Source organism: Gymnoscopelus microlampas, assembly GCF_963454915.1.
Source record: "Gymnoscopelus microlampas genome assembly, chromosome: 1".
NCBI classification, from domain to species: domain Eukaryota; kingdom Metazoa; phylum Chordata; class Actinopteri; order Myctophiformes; family Myctophidae; genus Gymnoscopelus; species Gymnoscopelus microlampas.
Genome location: NC_139962.1, coordinates 50,038,387 through 50,057,137, shown reverse-complemented (window position 1 = coordinate 50,057,137; position 18,751 = coordinate 50,038,387). Strand labels below are relative to the sequence as shown.

At 43.6% G+C, this 18,751-nt stretch overlaps 1 protein-coding gene across 1 annotated transcript in view; it reads left to right on the top strand.

The window, feature by feature from the left end:
• Positions 1-3,046: 3,046 nt before the first annotated feature.
• Positions 3,047-18,751, top strand: part of tent4b (terminal nucleotidyltransferase 4B) — a 57,891-nt gene continuing 42,186 nt past the window's right edge. The window contains exon 1 of the mRNA XM_084059942.1: positions 3,047-4,304. Coding sequence (XP_083916068.1) covers positions 3,670-4,304 — 635 coding nt within the window. The 5' untranslated portion in view covers positions 3,047-3,669. The remainder of the gene's footprint in view (positions 4,305-18,751) is intronic.

Genomic DNA, 18,751 nt, shown 5'->3' with positions numbered 1-18,751 from the left:
CCTCAGGCCTTTATACTAGTGTATTTTCTTTTTTTTTGTGGGGAACGCGTAGAATATAGCAGATCGACAAGCTCACAGCGCATCGCAGCGTGGCACGTTTTGACCTTGTCAATCTGCTATTTTCAGCGAAAGGTTTCCCCACAATACTGATGCTAGGGTTTAAGTGGTTAATACTACATATACATTCAGTTTGATGTAGCAGTTTTTACATACCGTACATTGAGTGTTTTGCATTACTATAATGCAAATATGTTCCCTGTCTCTCATTCATTATGGGCATTAATGATCCATTTGTGGATGTGTTCTTTTCATTTTCAAAGTAAGCAAATTGAATTTTCCTTTTTTTTTTTTATGTTAACCAGCCCGACTAGTTACCATGGCAACCACGGTTCACTATAAAAGTAATAAAATAAAAAATCCAGGAGAAATGGGACGGAAATATTCATAAAGTTAATTTGGCAAAAACGAAACTGCCCAGAAATGAACTGACTGCAGCATAAATTAAAGGATGAAATTAGGTACTTATGTGTGCCAAAAATGACTGGCTGAACATTTGATCACAATACAAAGTATATATGTACTCCAATTTGAATGGTGTAGCTAGCAGGGTTGAACGATATCAGTCCATTCAGTGGTGTAAATTAACTAAGTACATGTACTCGAGTACTGTACTTAAGTTCAATTTTGAGGTATTTTGTGACTCATTGTGAGCTATTGTGAGCTATTTTCAAAATATTTGTAATACATTTTGAACTTGTGAAATGGGACATTCTGGAAAATGAGTACTTTTACTTTTGGTACTGAAAGTATAGTTTGATGCCGATACTTTTGTACTTTTACTCAAGTACATTTTGAATACGGGACGTCTACTTGTAACAGAGTACATCTACACTGCATTATTGATACTTTACTTTAAGTAAAACTTCTTCCATCACTGAGTCCAGTAGGATGGCATCTGTTTTTCACCTGGTTACCATCCTTTGTTAAAGGTAGGGTACTAAGAAGTGATATTTTCTAGTTAGAATTAGTGTTAGATAGTGCTATATGCTGCTAGTAATCATTGCTATATAGAGCGTTTGTTCAGTAAAAGTAGTCTCCATGTGTCATCATCGGCTCTTCATTAAACAGAAAATGTATTTTCTCTGTCCTGATTGGCTGAAATTGGCCACCCACCTGAACAGGCATTTTCTGTTTATTAAAGCTCTGGAGAGATGGGGAGACTCCTGTTTCTGAATCTCTACAGCAATGATTATTATCAGAATATAGCAGTGGTGGAAAGTAACTAAGTGCATGTACTCAAGTACTGTACTTAAGTAAAATGTTCAGGTATTTTTGCTTTACTGGAGTATTTAAAATGTTCAATACTTTTAAAAAACCCATATTTAAGAAGATGATTATTTTATGTATTATTTATTTGGACACTTAATACATTTTGATTCACTCTGATTTGGCCAAATACAGTTTTGCCATAAAAAGTAAAAGTACATTCTCATTCATATCACATTTAAATGTAAAGCGTTAACATAATCAATCAGTGGTTACATAACATAGACATGTTCTCTTGCGTAACCTCGTTCCCCCACATAGGGTACATTGTTACCTTTAATTATGCTTGCAATACAGCTCTACTGTCCAGAGAACAGAAGAGAATCAAACATTAAGGTTAAGGTTTAGCATAATTTTATAACCTAAACATAATGAAACACATTTGACAGTAAACACACCACAGTATTGAGCTCTGGGAACATCTTAGATATAAGATTATTATAAATAAGAATGATAAATGTTTACATTTCTTTCCAAACGCTCTAGGTGTATTTTATTGAATTGAATGACTTAATGGCTAAAAATGTTTTAGTCAATATTTTTGACAAATTCCACCATAATTGTAACACCTCAGTCATGGCAAAAGAAAGTACACTTTGCGCTTTCTTCTCGCCATGCCGGTTGAAAATAGCAGATCTACAAGCTCACAAGACGTCACGGGCGCGACGCGTCGTGAGCTTGCAGATCTGCCATTTCCGGCGTCGCTCTCCTCCCATGGAAGCCGCTGCCAAGCCCCCAGCATGCAGGACCAGCAGGGAGGATTACTGAAGCTGCCCGGTCCTGGTGGTCAAATCTGGTACTGCAAGATTTACGCATTAAGAACGCTACTGCGCGTGCTCCGACCGTCTGAAACACTAGTGCGCTTGCTCTATTGACACCAACGTTCATGTTGGTGCCAATGCCGGAAGAAGAGCGTAGTCCCGTGGCTTCTCGCGCTGGGTGAGCAACCTTCCATTGAAATGAATAGGTGGGGGCGGGGTGCATCCGTCCTCTAGTTCTTGTGTAACTCTGTAGTTGATGCCATTGTTGCCATGTCTGCTTATTATACGCGACTTTGGGCTTGTTTTTCTGTAAAGTGGCTTCTAAGGTGTAGTTGCTTATTTGGGCTTGTTTCCTAAATGTTGTTTAAATCAGTGGTTCTCAACCCTTTTCATGTCAAGGACGGACCCCCCCCCCCCCCCCCCCAAATTAACTTGTACATGGCCACAGATCTGAAAATAGTTTGTGCCAGGGACGACCCCCCCCATACAAGATTTGTGAATTTAAAATGTTTCCAAAAGCATTTATTTTTCAAGATTTTTCTTTGAAAATAGCAGATGTATAATGTGGCCTAAATAATAGGCCACAATAATAATAGTCGCTTCTTTTGGGCTTGTTTTCATAGACCTGGTTGCAGTGGTGTAAAGTAACTAAGTACATTAACTCAAGTACTGTACTTTGTACTTTTTAAATTTGTAGGTATTTTTTAACTTTACTGGAGTATTTCCAGTTTTCAGTAATTGTACTTCTACTCCATGACATCTCACAACTATTGTACTTTTTACTCCAGTAGAATTTCTTACGCTACTAGTTACTTTGTACATTTGGATTATTATTACAAAACATACATTAACCACTTCGGCCATTTGAAAATAGCAGATCAGAACTTTATACATTCGAAAACTTGTGGAATGGGACATTCTGCACAATGTTTACTTAAAAACAAAATTGAGTACTTTTCCCACTACTGCCTGGTTGCTTATTTCTCTCACAAACTCTGGCAAAGCTGGGTCGATGCGCCTGCGCAGTGCGCGTCGCTCGTGCGGTGTGCTGCTCGTGCTCCGCCATTGAGGGACGGACCGTGTGATCAGGAGGAGAGAGTAGAGAGTCAGGGTCAGTCAGCAGCTCCTCCACACTGAACACACACACAGCACAGCCACACTGAGCCTAGCGGACAACCGACACGTTTTCTACCTCCACGACCACATCTTTATTAGGAACTTCTGGATCCTTTTCCCTCTCCGACATCACATCCTTTTTAAACAGCCTCCTCGGTTTATCGCTTTATCGGATATCGGGGTTTACGGTCGTTTTAATTCAGCCAGCATCCCATCATCCTCCTGAAGAAGAAGTAACGGGGCTTGTAGCCTGTAGCCACATACACACACATACACCACTAGCATTAGCATCGAGGCTAGGCTAACGAGGCTAGCTTGGGGGGGCTAGTAGCTTCCACAACTAGCAGCAGCGTTGCCCTGCCCGCCCGGCCCGGGGGCGGCGGTGTGGTGTGGTGTCAGCCTTTGCCTTGTTGCGCCCGGCCAGCCTAGCCAGCCTGGTTCGGCTTGGTTGTCTCGTGGTTCGTTGATGGATCCTCGGATCGCCTGGTTCCAGCCAGAACAACGGGGACCCGCTAACAACCTGTGGATGCAGATCTGGGAGACCACGCAGGGGCTGGGCTATCTTCATGTGAACAACAACAACTACACATCCTCCGGTTCTTCTCTGAAGTCCAACATCAACGGGGCATCTTCGCTTACCTCCTCCAGCAACACCAACACCTCCATCACCTCCTCTTCTTCCTCCAGCAGCAGCAAACACGGAGCTGTCAACTCCTCCAGCAGCCACAGCCACAGTGAAGCCTCCTCCAGGAGGGCTCAGGGGATGTCGACGCCGGGGGGCTCGATGGGGGACAGCGAGCTGAAGCAGCAGCGAGACTTCATCCCGCTGGAAGCCAACAACAACCACAACCTCCACCATCAACGTGGTGGTGGTGGTGGGGGGCTGCAGCATGGTGGTCATGGTCATGGTGGTGGGGTCGCGGTGGTCTGGAGGGGGGTGTCATCGTCCTCGGACATTGCGGGGGGACAGCAGCACCCCAACAAGAGGAAAAGGGACAACAAGGCCAGCACGTTTGGCTTCAACAGCAGCCTGATCTCCGGCTACGCCTCCTACATGGGAACCCCGTGGAAAGCCAGGAACTACTCTGAGGGGATAGTGGGGTAAGGATCTGTTCTGCTGCTACATGACATGTCTGTTTGAGATTCACTTCTGCTGCTGATAGAAGCACTAGAACACACTGGTTTTCAAACTTTTTTCACATCAAAGACCCTCAAATTAATATGTATTTGGCCGCGGACCCCCATCTGAAAATATTATGTGCCAGGGACCCTCATAACACGGTTTGTGGTGTTAAAATGTTTCAAAAATATTTCAAATCAAAATGTGTCTATTAAAAAAAAGCAGATCTACAAGCTCACACCCTTGCATATCGACTATTTTCAAATTGCCTAATTATAGGCTTAAACAGATTGTGATGCTATACTAACTTGATTTGGCCGGGGACCCCCTTGAACGCCCTCAAGGACCTCACTTTGAGAACCACTGCTCTAGCTGGGGACCCCCTTGAACGCCCTCAAGGACCTCACTTTGAGAACCACTGCTGTAGAAGAAGCCTGATGGAAGTCAGAGCTACTCAAACATTCCCATTAAAACACCTCAAATATGTGCTTTCACACATTGGCATGTGTTTAGTCCACAGACTCCACACAGAAAAACCTAACTCTTTGTACAAAATGTACACTCAGAGTTACAAATAGATGTATGGATAGATAAACACTCGGGATGTGACCGTGTACATTTCAGAACATACATTCAACAAAGATCACAACTTCACACTGAGGTGTGAAGTATTTCTATGTATTTTAATGGCAAAGCGTAGGAGAAATAGTGAGTACTCCACTAGTTGGGCCACATGCACGTCCATATTTGGCGTCCTAGTGCAATGTCATTGGCCCTGAGCCCTCCTTCACAACGTGCTGGAGTAGTGTGACGTTAGTCAATATGGTGACCAGTGTTCCAGCTTCTAGCTGACCCTAGTAATGGAATGTGACACGGCTTGTAGACCGCCTGGGTTCGCTGCCCAACATGTGTCCCCTCAGCCCAAAGTTGAAGAATAAAAATAGGTTGTAAAATATGAGATGCCTTTACGCCTTATGTCACAGTCAAGACATTACAGCAGTACTAGAATGCCCTTCCTTGTTTTTGTCCCCACGGTGATTAGAAATAACAAGATCATTATGTCAGATGGTTATCCAAGGGACACATTATACCACAGTGATGTAGTATATGTAGAATAGTTATTTATAAGTCACATTTGAAGACATTCCATGAGTGATAATCTGTGTGAAGTTAAGGTCTTACTTCCAGACTCTCACTTTTTGTGCACTTTTGTTAAGTGAACTCTTAAATGTGATATGTGTCATAACGCCCCAAGGCCACAACAGTAATGTTACTTGAATGAGCCAGAGGCAGGTGAAATAGTTGGATGGAACCTGTTTGTCCTCCTGTGTGATACTGAGAGAGAGCCATTGGACAGAAAGTACTAGCCCATTGGTGAGTCCCTCTCTGACAAGAAGGGAACTTAAAACCTGATGATTTTAAGTTACAATGTGGAGGAAAGTTGTAGCCAGTGACTGAACATTCAGTATAAAGAGACAAGCATCTGGACATGGGTTAGGCCAGGGTTAGTTTGTATTTTATTTTAAACTTTTATGTCCTTAATGTCCTTTATAAAATGTAATCCCAGCTCTTGAGAGCAACTGTGAAGTTTATTTGATGCCTTGACACCCCATTTGCATTCTTTTAACGATAACGTCCCTTAAACATGCAGGCCCATTTGATGTTTTACATTAGCCCTAAACGTTTTCATTTTTTTTCTTCTAGGGAAACGTTAATATTCCACAAACAACTTTATCTTATCAGCTTGGACTGCTCTTAGAGAGTGTTGTTTCGTTTATGCCTGTTTATGAGCATTTCTACAGGACATCATGCCTGATATCACAATCACTGTAATCACATTCACTTTAGCTGCTAAGTACAATGCATGTACAGGCTGTGTATTAATTAACTTGTCGTTTGTTCATGGGGGCCTTCTTTTCCCACCCACCACACCACCTTGCCAATATAATCCTCATGATACTGTATCTCCAGGATGGGTGGGGCTTGGTTTAAATGCCCTTTAGCTGTTGATGTGTAGATTTCTTTTTATAATTTTTTTGCACACCCTTTCTGCCTAACATGTGCAGGCAAGCAGCGTACTGAGCCCAGAGAGCTTACTAGTCTTGGCTTATCCTCATTTATAGTAATACTAGAGTTTCGGGGGGCTACGCCCCCCTCAACCCCAGCCGCGCACGGGGCCCAGCGTGGCTGTGTGTATATTGGGGGACCCAAATCGCCGGAGTGAAACTGTGGAAAAGTTTTTTTGAAAAAGGAAAAAATTTGAATAAATAATATTTGTTATGTTTCAGGGGGTCCACAGGGGGTCCGCGGACCCCCTGATGGTCCACTGACCCCCTGTGGAGTGTTGGGACGCGCGGGGACACCCCTGGAACATTGCGGACCATTTCGGTGTTTTTTTTTTTTTCATGAAGGTGGTTGCTTGTTTCTGGCGCAGGCTGTGCAAACCTGGCAACCCAGCGCATGCTGCCGCACGTTTAAGTGGCGTAGCGTCATGAGGGTCAGTGGGGCCGTGGCTCGGTCAGTGAAGACCCTGTAGTGCGGATGATATGTGGCATAGAGGGGCAGATTGTAAATCCACAGAGGAAACATCCGTGGGCTACCATTGGTTCAGCGATGTGTGCGGTCGCCCTGCGGCCCCTCCTCCTCCACCAATGTGCAGTATTGAGAGCCCTGACGTCACAACAATTGGAGCGATGGGCACTGCACTGTGGTTGGTTAGGGTACACCTAGGGCCCAGGTAGAACCCAGTTAAAGCCTGCATGGGCAAACCCAGTTAGGACCCGCCTTGGTCCCACATAAACATGGCTAGTTGGGGCCCACCTAAGGGGCAGGTAGAAGCTAGTTATAGCCTGCATGGGCATCGCAGTTGGGACTGAAGTGGATGGCGCTGACATTGCTGACATGGGGTCCATATGGTTTAGCCCACCTTGAAACCATATGGGAACTACGCTGGCATGCTGGCTGTAATGCAAACGCTGCATCATACCTGCAGTGTGTAGTTTGATGTTGTGTGTGTAGCAGATATACCTGCAGTGTGTAGATCAATGTCCATAGGAAAGTCAATGCCCAGCAGTGTTTTTTTTCCCCAGCAGAGTTTCTAGTGTCTCTGTGTCTCTCTGGAAGAGGTTGCACATGAACTCTGCAGCCGCACTGAGGCGCTCCAACACAAACACTCTGACATTAAGCTGCTTCACACAACAAACATCAGCACCACGCTGCTGTTTCTCCAAAAGACACAATATCTCCTCTCCCACCGACGTCATGTGTTCATTTATCGACAGCCGTACAGACTCCTTTTGACACATTTTACGTCGTTTATCCAGCTCTCACTGACTCTCCACATGGGGCTGTTATTTTGCTGCGATCAAGTCAACGATGTGAGAGATTAGCTATCACAGACGGACGGACAGGGGGTGAAACATAGTCTTGCGCCATGCCTTTCGGCCTGGCGGAGACAATAAAAAAACCGAAAGTAAAGGAAATGGCCATTTCTGCAACAGAAGTAGTCAATAAACTATGCTATGAAAACATGGGCCACATTGGCAAAGAATGTAAGAAAGAGGCAATCATGTAGAAAATAGCCGATCTCCAAGCTTACAAAGCCTCTCAACGTGAGGCGTTTCGAGCTTGTAGATCGGCTATTTTCACAATATTTACTTGTGGAACGGAGTCAAACAGAATGGGGGGGTCCCAGATCAAGTACGTGTATTTGGGGGGGGGGGGGGGGGGGGCGTGAAAGGGTTGATAAACACTGCTCTAATCGGAGCGAAATTATCTGAAATTACTACATGACCATAATGCAGCCTACGGGGCGGTCCTGCCATTACGTTAGTTACTGTAGTTGCTGTGGAGCTACATAGTTCTGCAGAAGAGACACACAAACATACACCATCTACAATGGACGAACTGAGCAGCAATATAGACATTCACCACACGAACGTGCATTGTTGACAAAGTGATTGCACAGCCGCTGCAGGCATGACAACCAGGTTAGCGTTAGCGACATGGCAGCTATCACAGCGCCCTGTCCGTCGTGCTGCAACTGCCTGTGATGGCTACAGCAGTAACAGCAAGCTGTCTGCGATGCCATTGTCTGGAGACTGCTCTTAGCGTGACACGACCAATGAGAGTGAGCGCTGTAGTTGTTGCTAAGATACGGTGGCGTCTCTGCCCCATAGCTTGTAGATCTCTCACACATGATTGGCGTAGGCTGCGTTGCCAGGTCTGACTTTGTGTCTAAGCAATGGTCGGCTTATTTTTGCGCGCCTTTGGGCTCGTTTGCATTGTGCGCACGGCAGCGCTTGTTTAGTGTACGTCAGTGCGACGTGGCAACGGACGTGGCAACGTGAAAGGTGATTGGCTGGTGAAAAGAAACACCCGACGTTACACCAGAAATGGTGCCTGGAGAAAATGGTGACCAAAAAAAAAGTTTGGAAAAAAAGGAAAAAACCCCCGCAGCGGCTGCGTGCTGTTGTGCTGATGAGGTCGTGCGCACGGTAAACGGTACGAAGCTGCCTCCCCTTCCGTTTTGTCCGACATTTGGTGAGTAGAATTAATTATGTTGCGCGGTGGAAAAGGTGTAGTTAGCAGTGAGATGTCCCCTACGCGAGGCGTAAATTCAGCGCGGCCGCCGTGGCGAGTCAGTTGCCGACATGTGGTCTGGCGGTGCGTTGTTTAGTCGATAACAGAGCTGTGGGGTGTGGACACCGAGGGTGCGGAAGTTGGTCGCCATTTATATAGTTAGATTGAAGGCCTCTGTTTGCATAAGGACATTCCTCCGTGATTATGTCCTCTTATACCACAACTTGAAGCACATACAGCCCTGATCAGTTAGCCTTAACTAGTGGGGCACTTTTGTCTTTCCCCTTGATACTTGTGAAGCTCACTAGTTAGTACCAGCTATTCATGCTTGGCAGTCAGCACAGCAACTTTGCTTTACTATACTGACTTTACAATACTGATACTTACTTTTCTATACTGACTCTTCTATCCATTTATCCAATACGTCCATGGGAACTCACAGCCCGCTGTTCTTGAAAGTATTTTTCACTCGTTTTTAAACTCGGGCTCAGTACGAGGAACGTTTCACTGCCTTGTTATCTGAGACACATGCTGGGAGAGGGAAGCTAATGGGAAAGTGATTAACATCCAAATGTATTTTCCTTTCCAGCGCGATTAAACCGACAAATCGTTTATACTCGAGCTCACAGCAAGTCACGTAGGGCCAGTCTTTCATTTGCTCTCTCGCTACAGAACTAGAACACAAAACCTTTGCAGCAGGAAGTGAAAAGGGCAAAGGTAGTAGAGGAAGTAAAGAGTAAAGTAGCTTTTCCTTGGGGAAAGTTAACTTGGCCCTGTGAAGTTGGCTGTCAGAGTGGAGGGAGGCCCCGTCTTCTGCCCATGGAGATTGATTCGTGTCCTGTGTTTGTGTGAGCAGCCTGTGGCCCTTCTTTTGAACAACAGTGGCTCAGCCCAGAAGGTCCAAACACAGGCAAGCGGAGGCCCGCCTCTCTGTGGAAGAGAACCAGTGTTGACATGCTGCACGGCACCTAGGCCCCCCCCCTCAAAACAAACCCAGCCCATCTGGGAAAGAAACCAGCGCTCCTTCTTTATGATGTCATTCAGACTCTGTCCAATCAGACGTGGAGCTCCTAAGGGAGTGCTTCCACCTCGTTTACAGTCATGCAAAGCATTTTTTTCCCCTCAGCTTTTCTTCTCTATATGGGAACAGAATGTCACTGTAAGTTATGACAGCTGTGTGGCGTATTCCTTTCCCTTTGAACCGTGGGTTTGTTCTGTTTATTCATAGAGGCTCTTGTTACTGGTTGGATATCCTCGTCCAAAAAGAAATCCACTTTCCAAGTGGATCCAAACTTGGATGCCTGTTTTGATTTTAATAGATTCCTGGTGTGAAAATTCATTTAAAATAACCGTGTTACTTTGTATAACATCTGCAGTAGTCTAGTCCCACTCCCAAGACTGAAGCTGATAAAAACACAGTGGTTTGACAGATAGAAGTGGTTTCGGGTTTGTCGATTCACTTAAAAGTGTCATATTCTTCATAGTTTTTTTTAACACCATGTTATCCCCATATCGTTGCTGTTGGGTGGAAACCTCCAAAATGTTGGACATGTTCTTTTTTTTTTTTTTAAATCAACATTTTAATCTAGTGAAAATAGCCGATCTACCAGCTCACAGTGCATCACCATGCGGTGTGTGGTGAACTTGTAGATCTGGCATTTTCACTCATTTTGTGCGACACTTCTTTGATGAAGTAGGGCATTCATTTACGAAAATATGTAAAAAAAAAATGAAATATGGAGATACAAGGTTTCTGCCTGACAGCGACAATAATCTGATCAACATAATCTTCATAAGTATATTTAAAGCGTTTTGCTGTTGTTGCGCACGAGCAGCAGTAGTTCCTCTGGCCTAGAAGAAGTACATTGAAATGTCCCAGCAGCACTCTGAGAATAAGGAAACGTGTGGCTGACATGCGGTGCTGGCTCATGGCTTTCATGAAGTGACTGTCATGGCACTTTTGTGACAACTCTGTCTGACGGCATCGGAGCCACGTGTGTGTGTGTGTGTGTGTGTGTGTGTGTGTGTGTGTGACGCTGGCTGCTCTTTCTCTCTCTCTTATGGCTTTTGGCAAGGCAGCACCCCACAGACTGCACCTCTCCAATCCAGACGTTCTTTTTTAACCAGCGTCTTGACAGCAGCCAGCCACACGCATTTACAGTACATGTCTGACACAAGCGCTGTTCTTACAACTAGGTTTAAATCACGTAAACCCCATATAGTTGACCGGAGTGCCTCAGGGCTCTATACTAGTGTATTTTCTGTTATTGTGGCGGTTGTGAGCTTGTCGATCTGCTATTTTCTGCGAAAGCTTTCCCCACAATACGGATGCTGGGGTTTAAGTGGTTAAACCCTCAAGTCTTAGAGAAATGGACTTGAGCTACTTACAACCGTACTCTCCACCACTTTTTTCCATCTACACACCAAATGTCTTCACACCAAAACATTGGCGATCTGCAAGCTCAAAACTTGTCGCGTAGCAACCCGTTTTGAGCTTGTAAATCTGCTATTTTTGGCGAATGCCCCCCCAGAATAGGCATGATGCCGGAGTTCAGTTAGTTAAACTTCTGGCAGACTTTGAGGGCTCTCTCTCTCGCTCTCTCTCTCTCTCTCTCTCTCTCTGTGTACTCTCGTTTAGCATTTTCTCTCTCTCTCCTTTACTCTCTTTATTATTTTTTCTCTTTTACCGTCTTTCCCAGTACTGTCATTCTCTGCTCTCACTCTGTCTCTGTTTATTCTCTGTCGCTCTCTCTCGCTCTCTCATTCTCTGTTGGCTGTCTGGCTGTCAGCCAAGCTGTGTAAACCTATGAGGTCTGTCTGCAGTGCACGCTGGGCCCTTTGGACTGTAGGCTCTTTGAATAGCACGTGTGAGTGTCTCTCTGTAACCTAGCCTTCCCATGTGCTGCCAGACAGGAATGTGTTCAACCCCCCCCCCCCCCCCTCGCTCCCCGAACCAATGGGAATCCTTCTCAAGCCTCCAGAGGCCAGACCAATGTAGTCAGCAAAGCTACATAGCATTCACAATGGTCATCTTATTTCTTGGATTGCTCCTTTTACGTTCATTGTCCTTTGACAGTGTGTTCTATGCTAAGGCATTCAGGAATGTCACATTGAGATGTTTTGTTTTCTTTGTTAAACTGCAATATTATAAACATTTCAGCTATTAGCACCTGTTTTCTTGTTCTGTATCAAGGGGAAAAGAACAGATTCACTGTACGGCTGCAACTGTTGACTATTTTATTAGCAATTATTCTGTTGATTACTTAATTAATTGAATAATCAAGAAGTATGTTTTATATACAGTATATATCAACACATTGACACAAAGTCAAATTGATGTTTTTTATAATAGACTAAATAGCGAAAATAGCTGATCTGCGAGCTCACAATGAGTTGCCTCGTGACATGTTGAGCTCATAGATCTGCTATTTTCTAAATGTATTCGATTACGATCAATTTTTCCTTTTAAATGAAATCGATTTGTTTGATTAACTATTGCACCGCTAATTCAGTGACTACTGTATGGTCAAAACTCTAATTAAAACGATCCTGTTTTGGAGATTCCAGGAAAATTCCTTTGAAATTGTTTGAGGAAAACCTTTGAAAATTGCCTATAATGACATGCCCAAAACACAAATCAGGACACATTGGCTGTCTGCATTATTGCCAAGGTTGTCAAATAATGGCTGATATATGGACCATACTGATATATGGGGCTGGCAGTACAGTACTTCAGACTTGACTCCATTGTCAAGTCTGAAGTACTGTACTGTTGTTAATAATAAATAATAATAAAATAACATCTAAAACTTATATAGCACTTTTCTAAGTGCCCAAAGACGCTTTACATGCTGGGGAGGAGAAAACAACCAAAGAAAATCAACTTTATTAGGAAAGACACTTAAGAAAAGGCTATGTAAGACTATGTAATACAATCAATAAAAGCAGTGGAATGGTGAGACGGGGTGTGCAGTTAGCTGGGGAAAGCCATATAAGCCATATAATGTACTGTTAACTTTATATTGCCAGTTTCAAACATCAAAATGGAGTACTAGTGGCAGTAATTCGTTTTTGTATAGTGATTAAATGATGACCTCTTGAGCTGTACACACAGGCAGTTAACTGTACATGGGAAAAAAATCTGTTTATTTCTCCTGCCTTTGTGTCCAAAACATAATTGTGCCAAGTGTGCCGCCCTGCCAGCAGTGATGTGTAGATAGGGTTGCCCACCCTCCAGTTCATTGATGAAATATTAATGGATTGGACATCTGAGAGACATTGACACCTCACGCTCAGTTTGCGGTTGACCTCCTTTTTAAAAAAAAGGACAGTGTGTACTGTGTACCACTGTACCCTCCACCCTCACCCCCCCACCCCACCCCTCCCCTCCATGATGTCAGGCTGAACCCACTCCTGTGGTAGCCGTAATGACAACAATGTCACCTGACACTACACACCCCCGTGCCCTCTTTTATTGCGTTAGTAAAAATCAAAAATGGGCCAGAAGTTTGTCTGTCCATACCCATCCGTTTCTCTCGTCAGTGGGTTGACCACATCGATCTGAACTTTGCAAACGGGCATTGACCGTTGGCATATGCAGGGAGAGGAAGTTGACTTTTCACCTTTCCCAAATTCAACCACATGCGTAGCGTTCCTTTTTTAGGCATGTCATAATAGGCGAACATTCTGCGAAAACAGGCGAACATTTGGTGAAACTAGCAGACCTACAAGATCATAACCACACAGGCTATGGGATCTATTGTAGTCGCGGCCCAATAGCCCGGCCCCGGATGGATGGCAATGAAGGCAGATTATGCAGGTATGAACTAGTCAATTTATGTTAAGCACAGCAGTACAACCTAGGTTCGTAGTAATGCACATGCATGAGCTACCAGTACGCCAACAATACCGTACGTTATATTGACACATAATACAGCTGTTTGTTGTGGCAAAAGCCAGCCAGAGTGTGTGAGAAGTGGCGTGGTAGTGAATGGGGATGCCTCACAGATGACGCGGGTGTGAAGGTGCCTGTGTGTTGGGACAGCAGCGCTCTGGAACACCGGGCCTGCATGCCTGCTAGCTGCCACTGCACACCGTTTTATTTCTGTCCTTCGCCCGGACGGACTGCAGTATTTATAGACGGCTTCTGTTCGACCAAGGGGCCTTTTTAAGCGAGCGGGTTCACTGGGTTCAACAGAGTGACCCTTTTAGTAAGAACTCTGAAACACTATTTCCGAGTACGAGGCTTGAATTTGAGGACTGCCATGTGCAGCTACTGCAGTCACAGTGACGGCCCAACATAATGATTAACCCAGGATCACCAGCAATTTACATATAGGACAGTAGTGCTATGCAACATGACCAGATTTTTTCTTTTTCCTATAACGCACGTGGCCTCCCTGTTAAGCCTTTAGCTTTCGATTGAGTAAGTTACTGTGTGTGTGTAGATTGTGAACGAAGCTGCACACGTCACAGAGTGGTGTTCAGTGGCAAAGCCGCACACTGGTGTACAGGACAATTGAGACGGCTGCATTGTCAAACTGGCTGCTTGAGGGCATGTCTAGTGTGTGGATAGTCTGTCCTTTGGTCAAATGGAAAGGTGTGATCTTTATAAATACTTCAACGTAGTGCAAAAGTGTGATCTTTTATAAATACTTCAACGTAGTGCAAAAGTGTGATCTTTTATAAATACTTCAACGTAGTGCAAAAGTGTGATATTTTATAAATACTTAAACGTAGTGCAAAAGTGTGATCTTATAAATTCTTCACGTACTGTAGTACAAAAGTGTGATCTTTATAAATGCTTCAACGTAGTATAAAAGTGATAACAGGCTTTATTAGTTAAAATGCCAATATGTTTCGACCTGCATAGTTCTTCATCAGGGCATGAGACTATTACAAAAGTGCTGCAAAGGAACAATGTTGATGTAACCAAGAGATCAACCACTGTGAACCCTGAGTCAAAATAGTGGAAAATAGCCGATCTACAAGCTGACAATGCGACGCGTTGTCAGCTTGGTAGATCGGCTATTTACAAAGTATATAATTGGGAATTGAGTGGTTAACTGGGGAGGAAAAAAAGTTTTTAAAAGCATAGATTACAAAGCAACTTTCTTGATGAGTTTGACTAGAAGAGGGATTTCCTAGGTGGGTTCCTTCCTAGGCTGTTGAGGGTAGGTCATTGGGTTTACATTGGGGTCATCAAGTGTGTGCTTCACTTCGCATACTGTATGTTTGGTCGAGTCACACAATGGCTGGTCAATGTATGGATATTACTATCCTTATCGTCGTGATATGAGACTAGATATCGTCTGGTCTTAACTCATTCAGTGCCAATGAAATAAAAAAATAATTGCGAACTGTGCCAGCAATTTTTCAATTTTCTTATACCTTTTTCAAGTAGTCACAGAATATTTCTCTCCAGTATAATCGATCCACTGATGGGTGCTAATCACTGAGGGTTGCACTGTGTGGTTTCACAAATGTCAACGAGGTCATTGGACCTTGTTGACATTAATTGCCTGCCTTTTGAAAATAACATAATAACATTGAAAAATACATAGTAAAAGAAAAGTGCTCAGGAGCCGAGATACAGCCTTTTTCAGTAATAAGTTAAACAAGAAGTGAATGGTTCTGAACGTTTTTTTTACATTTTTTTGTCAAAAACACATCAAGCACGTCTTTGGCACGTTGCGCCATTGCGGTAAAACACGTGAAACAAGTCAATGGCACTCAATGAGTTCATCAATGAAGCCTTATTTTATACTATATATTATCTATTTTTATACTACCGTATATTTAAAATTTGGCCAAAATGTTGGAAAATTACAAAAATAGCGGATCTACAAGCTCACAATGGTATTTTTGCTGTTTTGGAAAACTCGTTCTCGTGACTCGTCACAATACGTTATTATTTGTCACAGCACAGGATTGATATCGAGGTATTTGGTGAAATATACTGTATCGTGATATTTGATTTTGTCCCACTCACAGCCACAATAACATTCACGTGGCCTAGCAATAAAGCCTGGGGCCATAACTACTAGGGATGAGACCGCCAGCTCCTCCAATATGCACTCGACTCGGGGCGGATTACAGTGAAGTGGACAAACCTAAGTAACCTTTTTTCCCCAGAATGAGCCGATCGGGCATTCCACCTGAAAACCAATACAAGAGTCTGTGTGCGTCCTTGCTAAGCAGTACCTGGTGATGACCACAGCCCCAGAGATTGACAGGTGGTCAACAACCAGGCTCCATACAGCTCCAACTTTTTATAACGGTGCTTCTCAAACATTTTCATGTCAAGGACCCCCAAATAGATATTTCGCCGCAGACCCTCATTTGAATATGTGCCAGAAGACCCCCATACATGATTTGTGTTGTTAAAAAGTTTTCAAAAATACTCCAAATTCTCAAAGATCTCAAGAGCAGTAAAAGTTTATTTACAGAAAAACTGGGGGGTAAGTTATTTTGGCAAGCTAGAAGACTCATCTAGGTCCAGTTGCAAATTGCAGACAGGTGCTCTTTTATGGCGGTTTTGAAGGAGGTCAGGGAGTCTCACTTTTTGATGCCTTGTCGTAGGGCATTCCACATTTTGGTGGCTTAACAGCAGAATGAATTCATCCCCAGGTTTGTACCGAATCTGGGGGGAACAAGATCAGTGGAGCTCCTTCTGGTGGTGCTCCTGTGGGCGTTTCTCACTCTAGTGAAGTGGTTAGACAGGGTACATGGGCCCTTGAGTGTCTTGAAAACCAGGACCATTGCAAGTTGCTGTACTCTGTCCTCTCTACCCTGAGCCAATATATCTTCTTTAAAATTCTTTCTTAATCCTAACAGTTTTTTGAAAAAAAAAAACGAAAACTTTTTTTTCAAGATTTTTCAAAAATAGCAGATCTACAAGCTCATAGCGCGGCACTCGGTGCCGCGCTATGAGCTTGTATCTCTGCTATTTTTGAAAATTTGAGAACATTTTGGACAGAAACGGTACAAAAAACAATGTATTGAGTGCTCGGATCCAATAATAAAAAAAAAAACTTTTAATATTGTTTTAATATCATTTTTCATATTCGAATATACATATTTTCCCAATATTCGAAGAATATTCGAATATCGAATATTCGTTTGACAGCCCTACTGCAAGAGGTAGACATTTGTAGCACATTGTGTATGAATACGTTCATTTTCATGTCCTTACTCCTGATGAAGACAGCTGGCTCCAGGTTGACTCATTGAACAGGATTGTGTTTGCATTGGGACTATTTGCAGTGCATTCATCTCGTATAATGTGTGACTGTTGTTTTGTGACTAGCACCTCACTATCATAGGCAGAGCCAGGGCCCAGCCCCCTTATTACCCATTCAATCCGGTAAGGCTTTTGTGTCATTTTAGACACAAATGGCTATTCAAAAATCGCAGATATACAAACTCACAGCGTGGCACCGAGTGCCGCGCTATGAGCTCGTAGATCTGCTATGTTTGAAAAGTCTTGAAAATATGTGAACATTTGTAACTCAAATCTTTGCTTCTGGGGATTCTACACGTGTCTTCTAAAGCCTTTAAAGAATTTGCACATTGTGTTAAGAATTCACACTTGTTTCACAAGTCGCATAATAGGACTTTGACTTTCAGTCAAAAAAGTTCAGTTGTGAGCTTTTTATTTTAGCTTTAATCCATGTGCACCTTTTGTGCGGCAGGGTAGCAGCAGCGGCATCGTAGGCCTAAGAGTCTCTCAGCAGGCCCATGCGACAGTAACCTAGTTTTCTCACTAACCTACCTAGCAGATGGCCCTGCTACACATGAAGGCACTTCTGCACGACTCTCTCTCTCTCGGTGTTGCCGGATTTTGCGAGAGAAAAAAGCAACTAGGTCTAGAAAAACAAGTGGTGTGTGATGATTCTTTTTCTTATGCAAATGCTTATTGTAGCACTTTCAGATTTTCACAAATGTAAAGTGCATTATACATAAAATCTATTATTATTGACGTGAAAACGTTTGAGAACCACTGGTTTAAATTGATAATGGGAAGCAAGCCCAAAATAAGCAACTACACTTTAGAAGCCCATAACAACAGCAACCCGTAACTACCAATATTTACGAGCAACTTTACAGAAAAAGAAGCCCAAAGTCGCTTATTATAAGCAGACATGGCAACACTGCTCTCTCTTTCCTCTGTCTTTTCCTTTTGTTTTTCTCCATCATGTATTTCTTTTCTATTCCCCTGGCTCTCTATCTCTGCCTTTATCTGTCTATCTCTGTATCTGTCTCGCTATGTATCCCTCAGTATATCATTTATCTCAGTTGTTATCACTCTGCCACTTCAATTTCTTTCTCTCACCCCAAGCCAGCACCCCCCCCCCCCCCCCCCCCCCTCCCTCCCTCAAGTGTTGCCATGTCCGCGTACTATAAGCGACTTTGGGCTTGTTTTCTGTAAAGTCAAATATTGGTCGTTGCTGTTTTTTTGGGGGGGCTTGTTCCTAAAGTGTAGTTGCTTACTACTGTATCTGGGCTTAATGTCTAAAGCTTTTCTCAAACATTTCCATGTCAAGGACCCCCGAAATGAATATGTATTTCACCCCCCATCTGAAAATATATTGGGACGGGGACCGCAATACAAGATTTGGGTAGTTAAAATGTTTTGTGTGTGTGTGATCATGCAAACTACTTCGCTTCGCTTGTCGCTTCTTTTGCTTGTTTTTCGTAGACCTCTCTGCTTGTTTCTCTCACACAATCTGGCAACTCTCCTCTCTCCTCCTCCAGCCCCTAGTATATTAGCTCATGGTCCTTCCTTCTATAGCTCTCAGCCTGGGCTTTGCCTGTCATCTCCCCCCTCCTGACTGGCTGGCTTCCC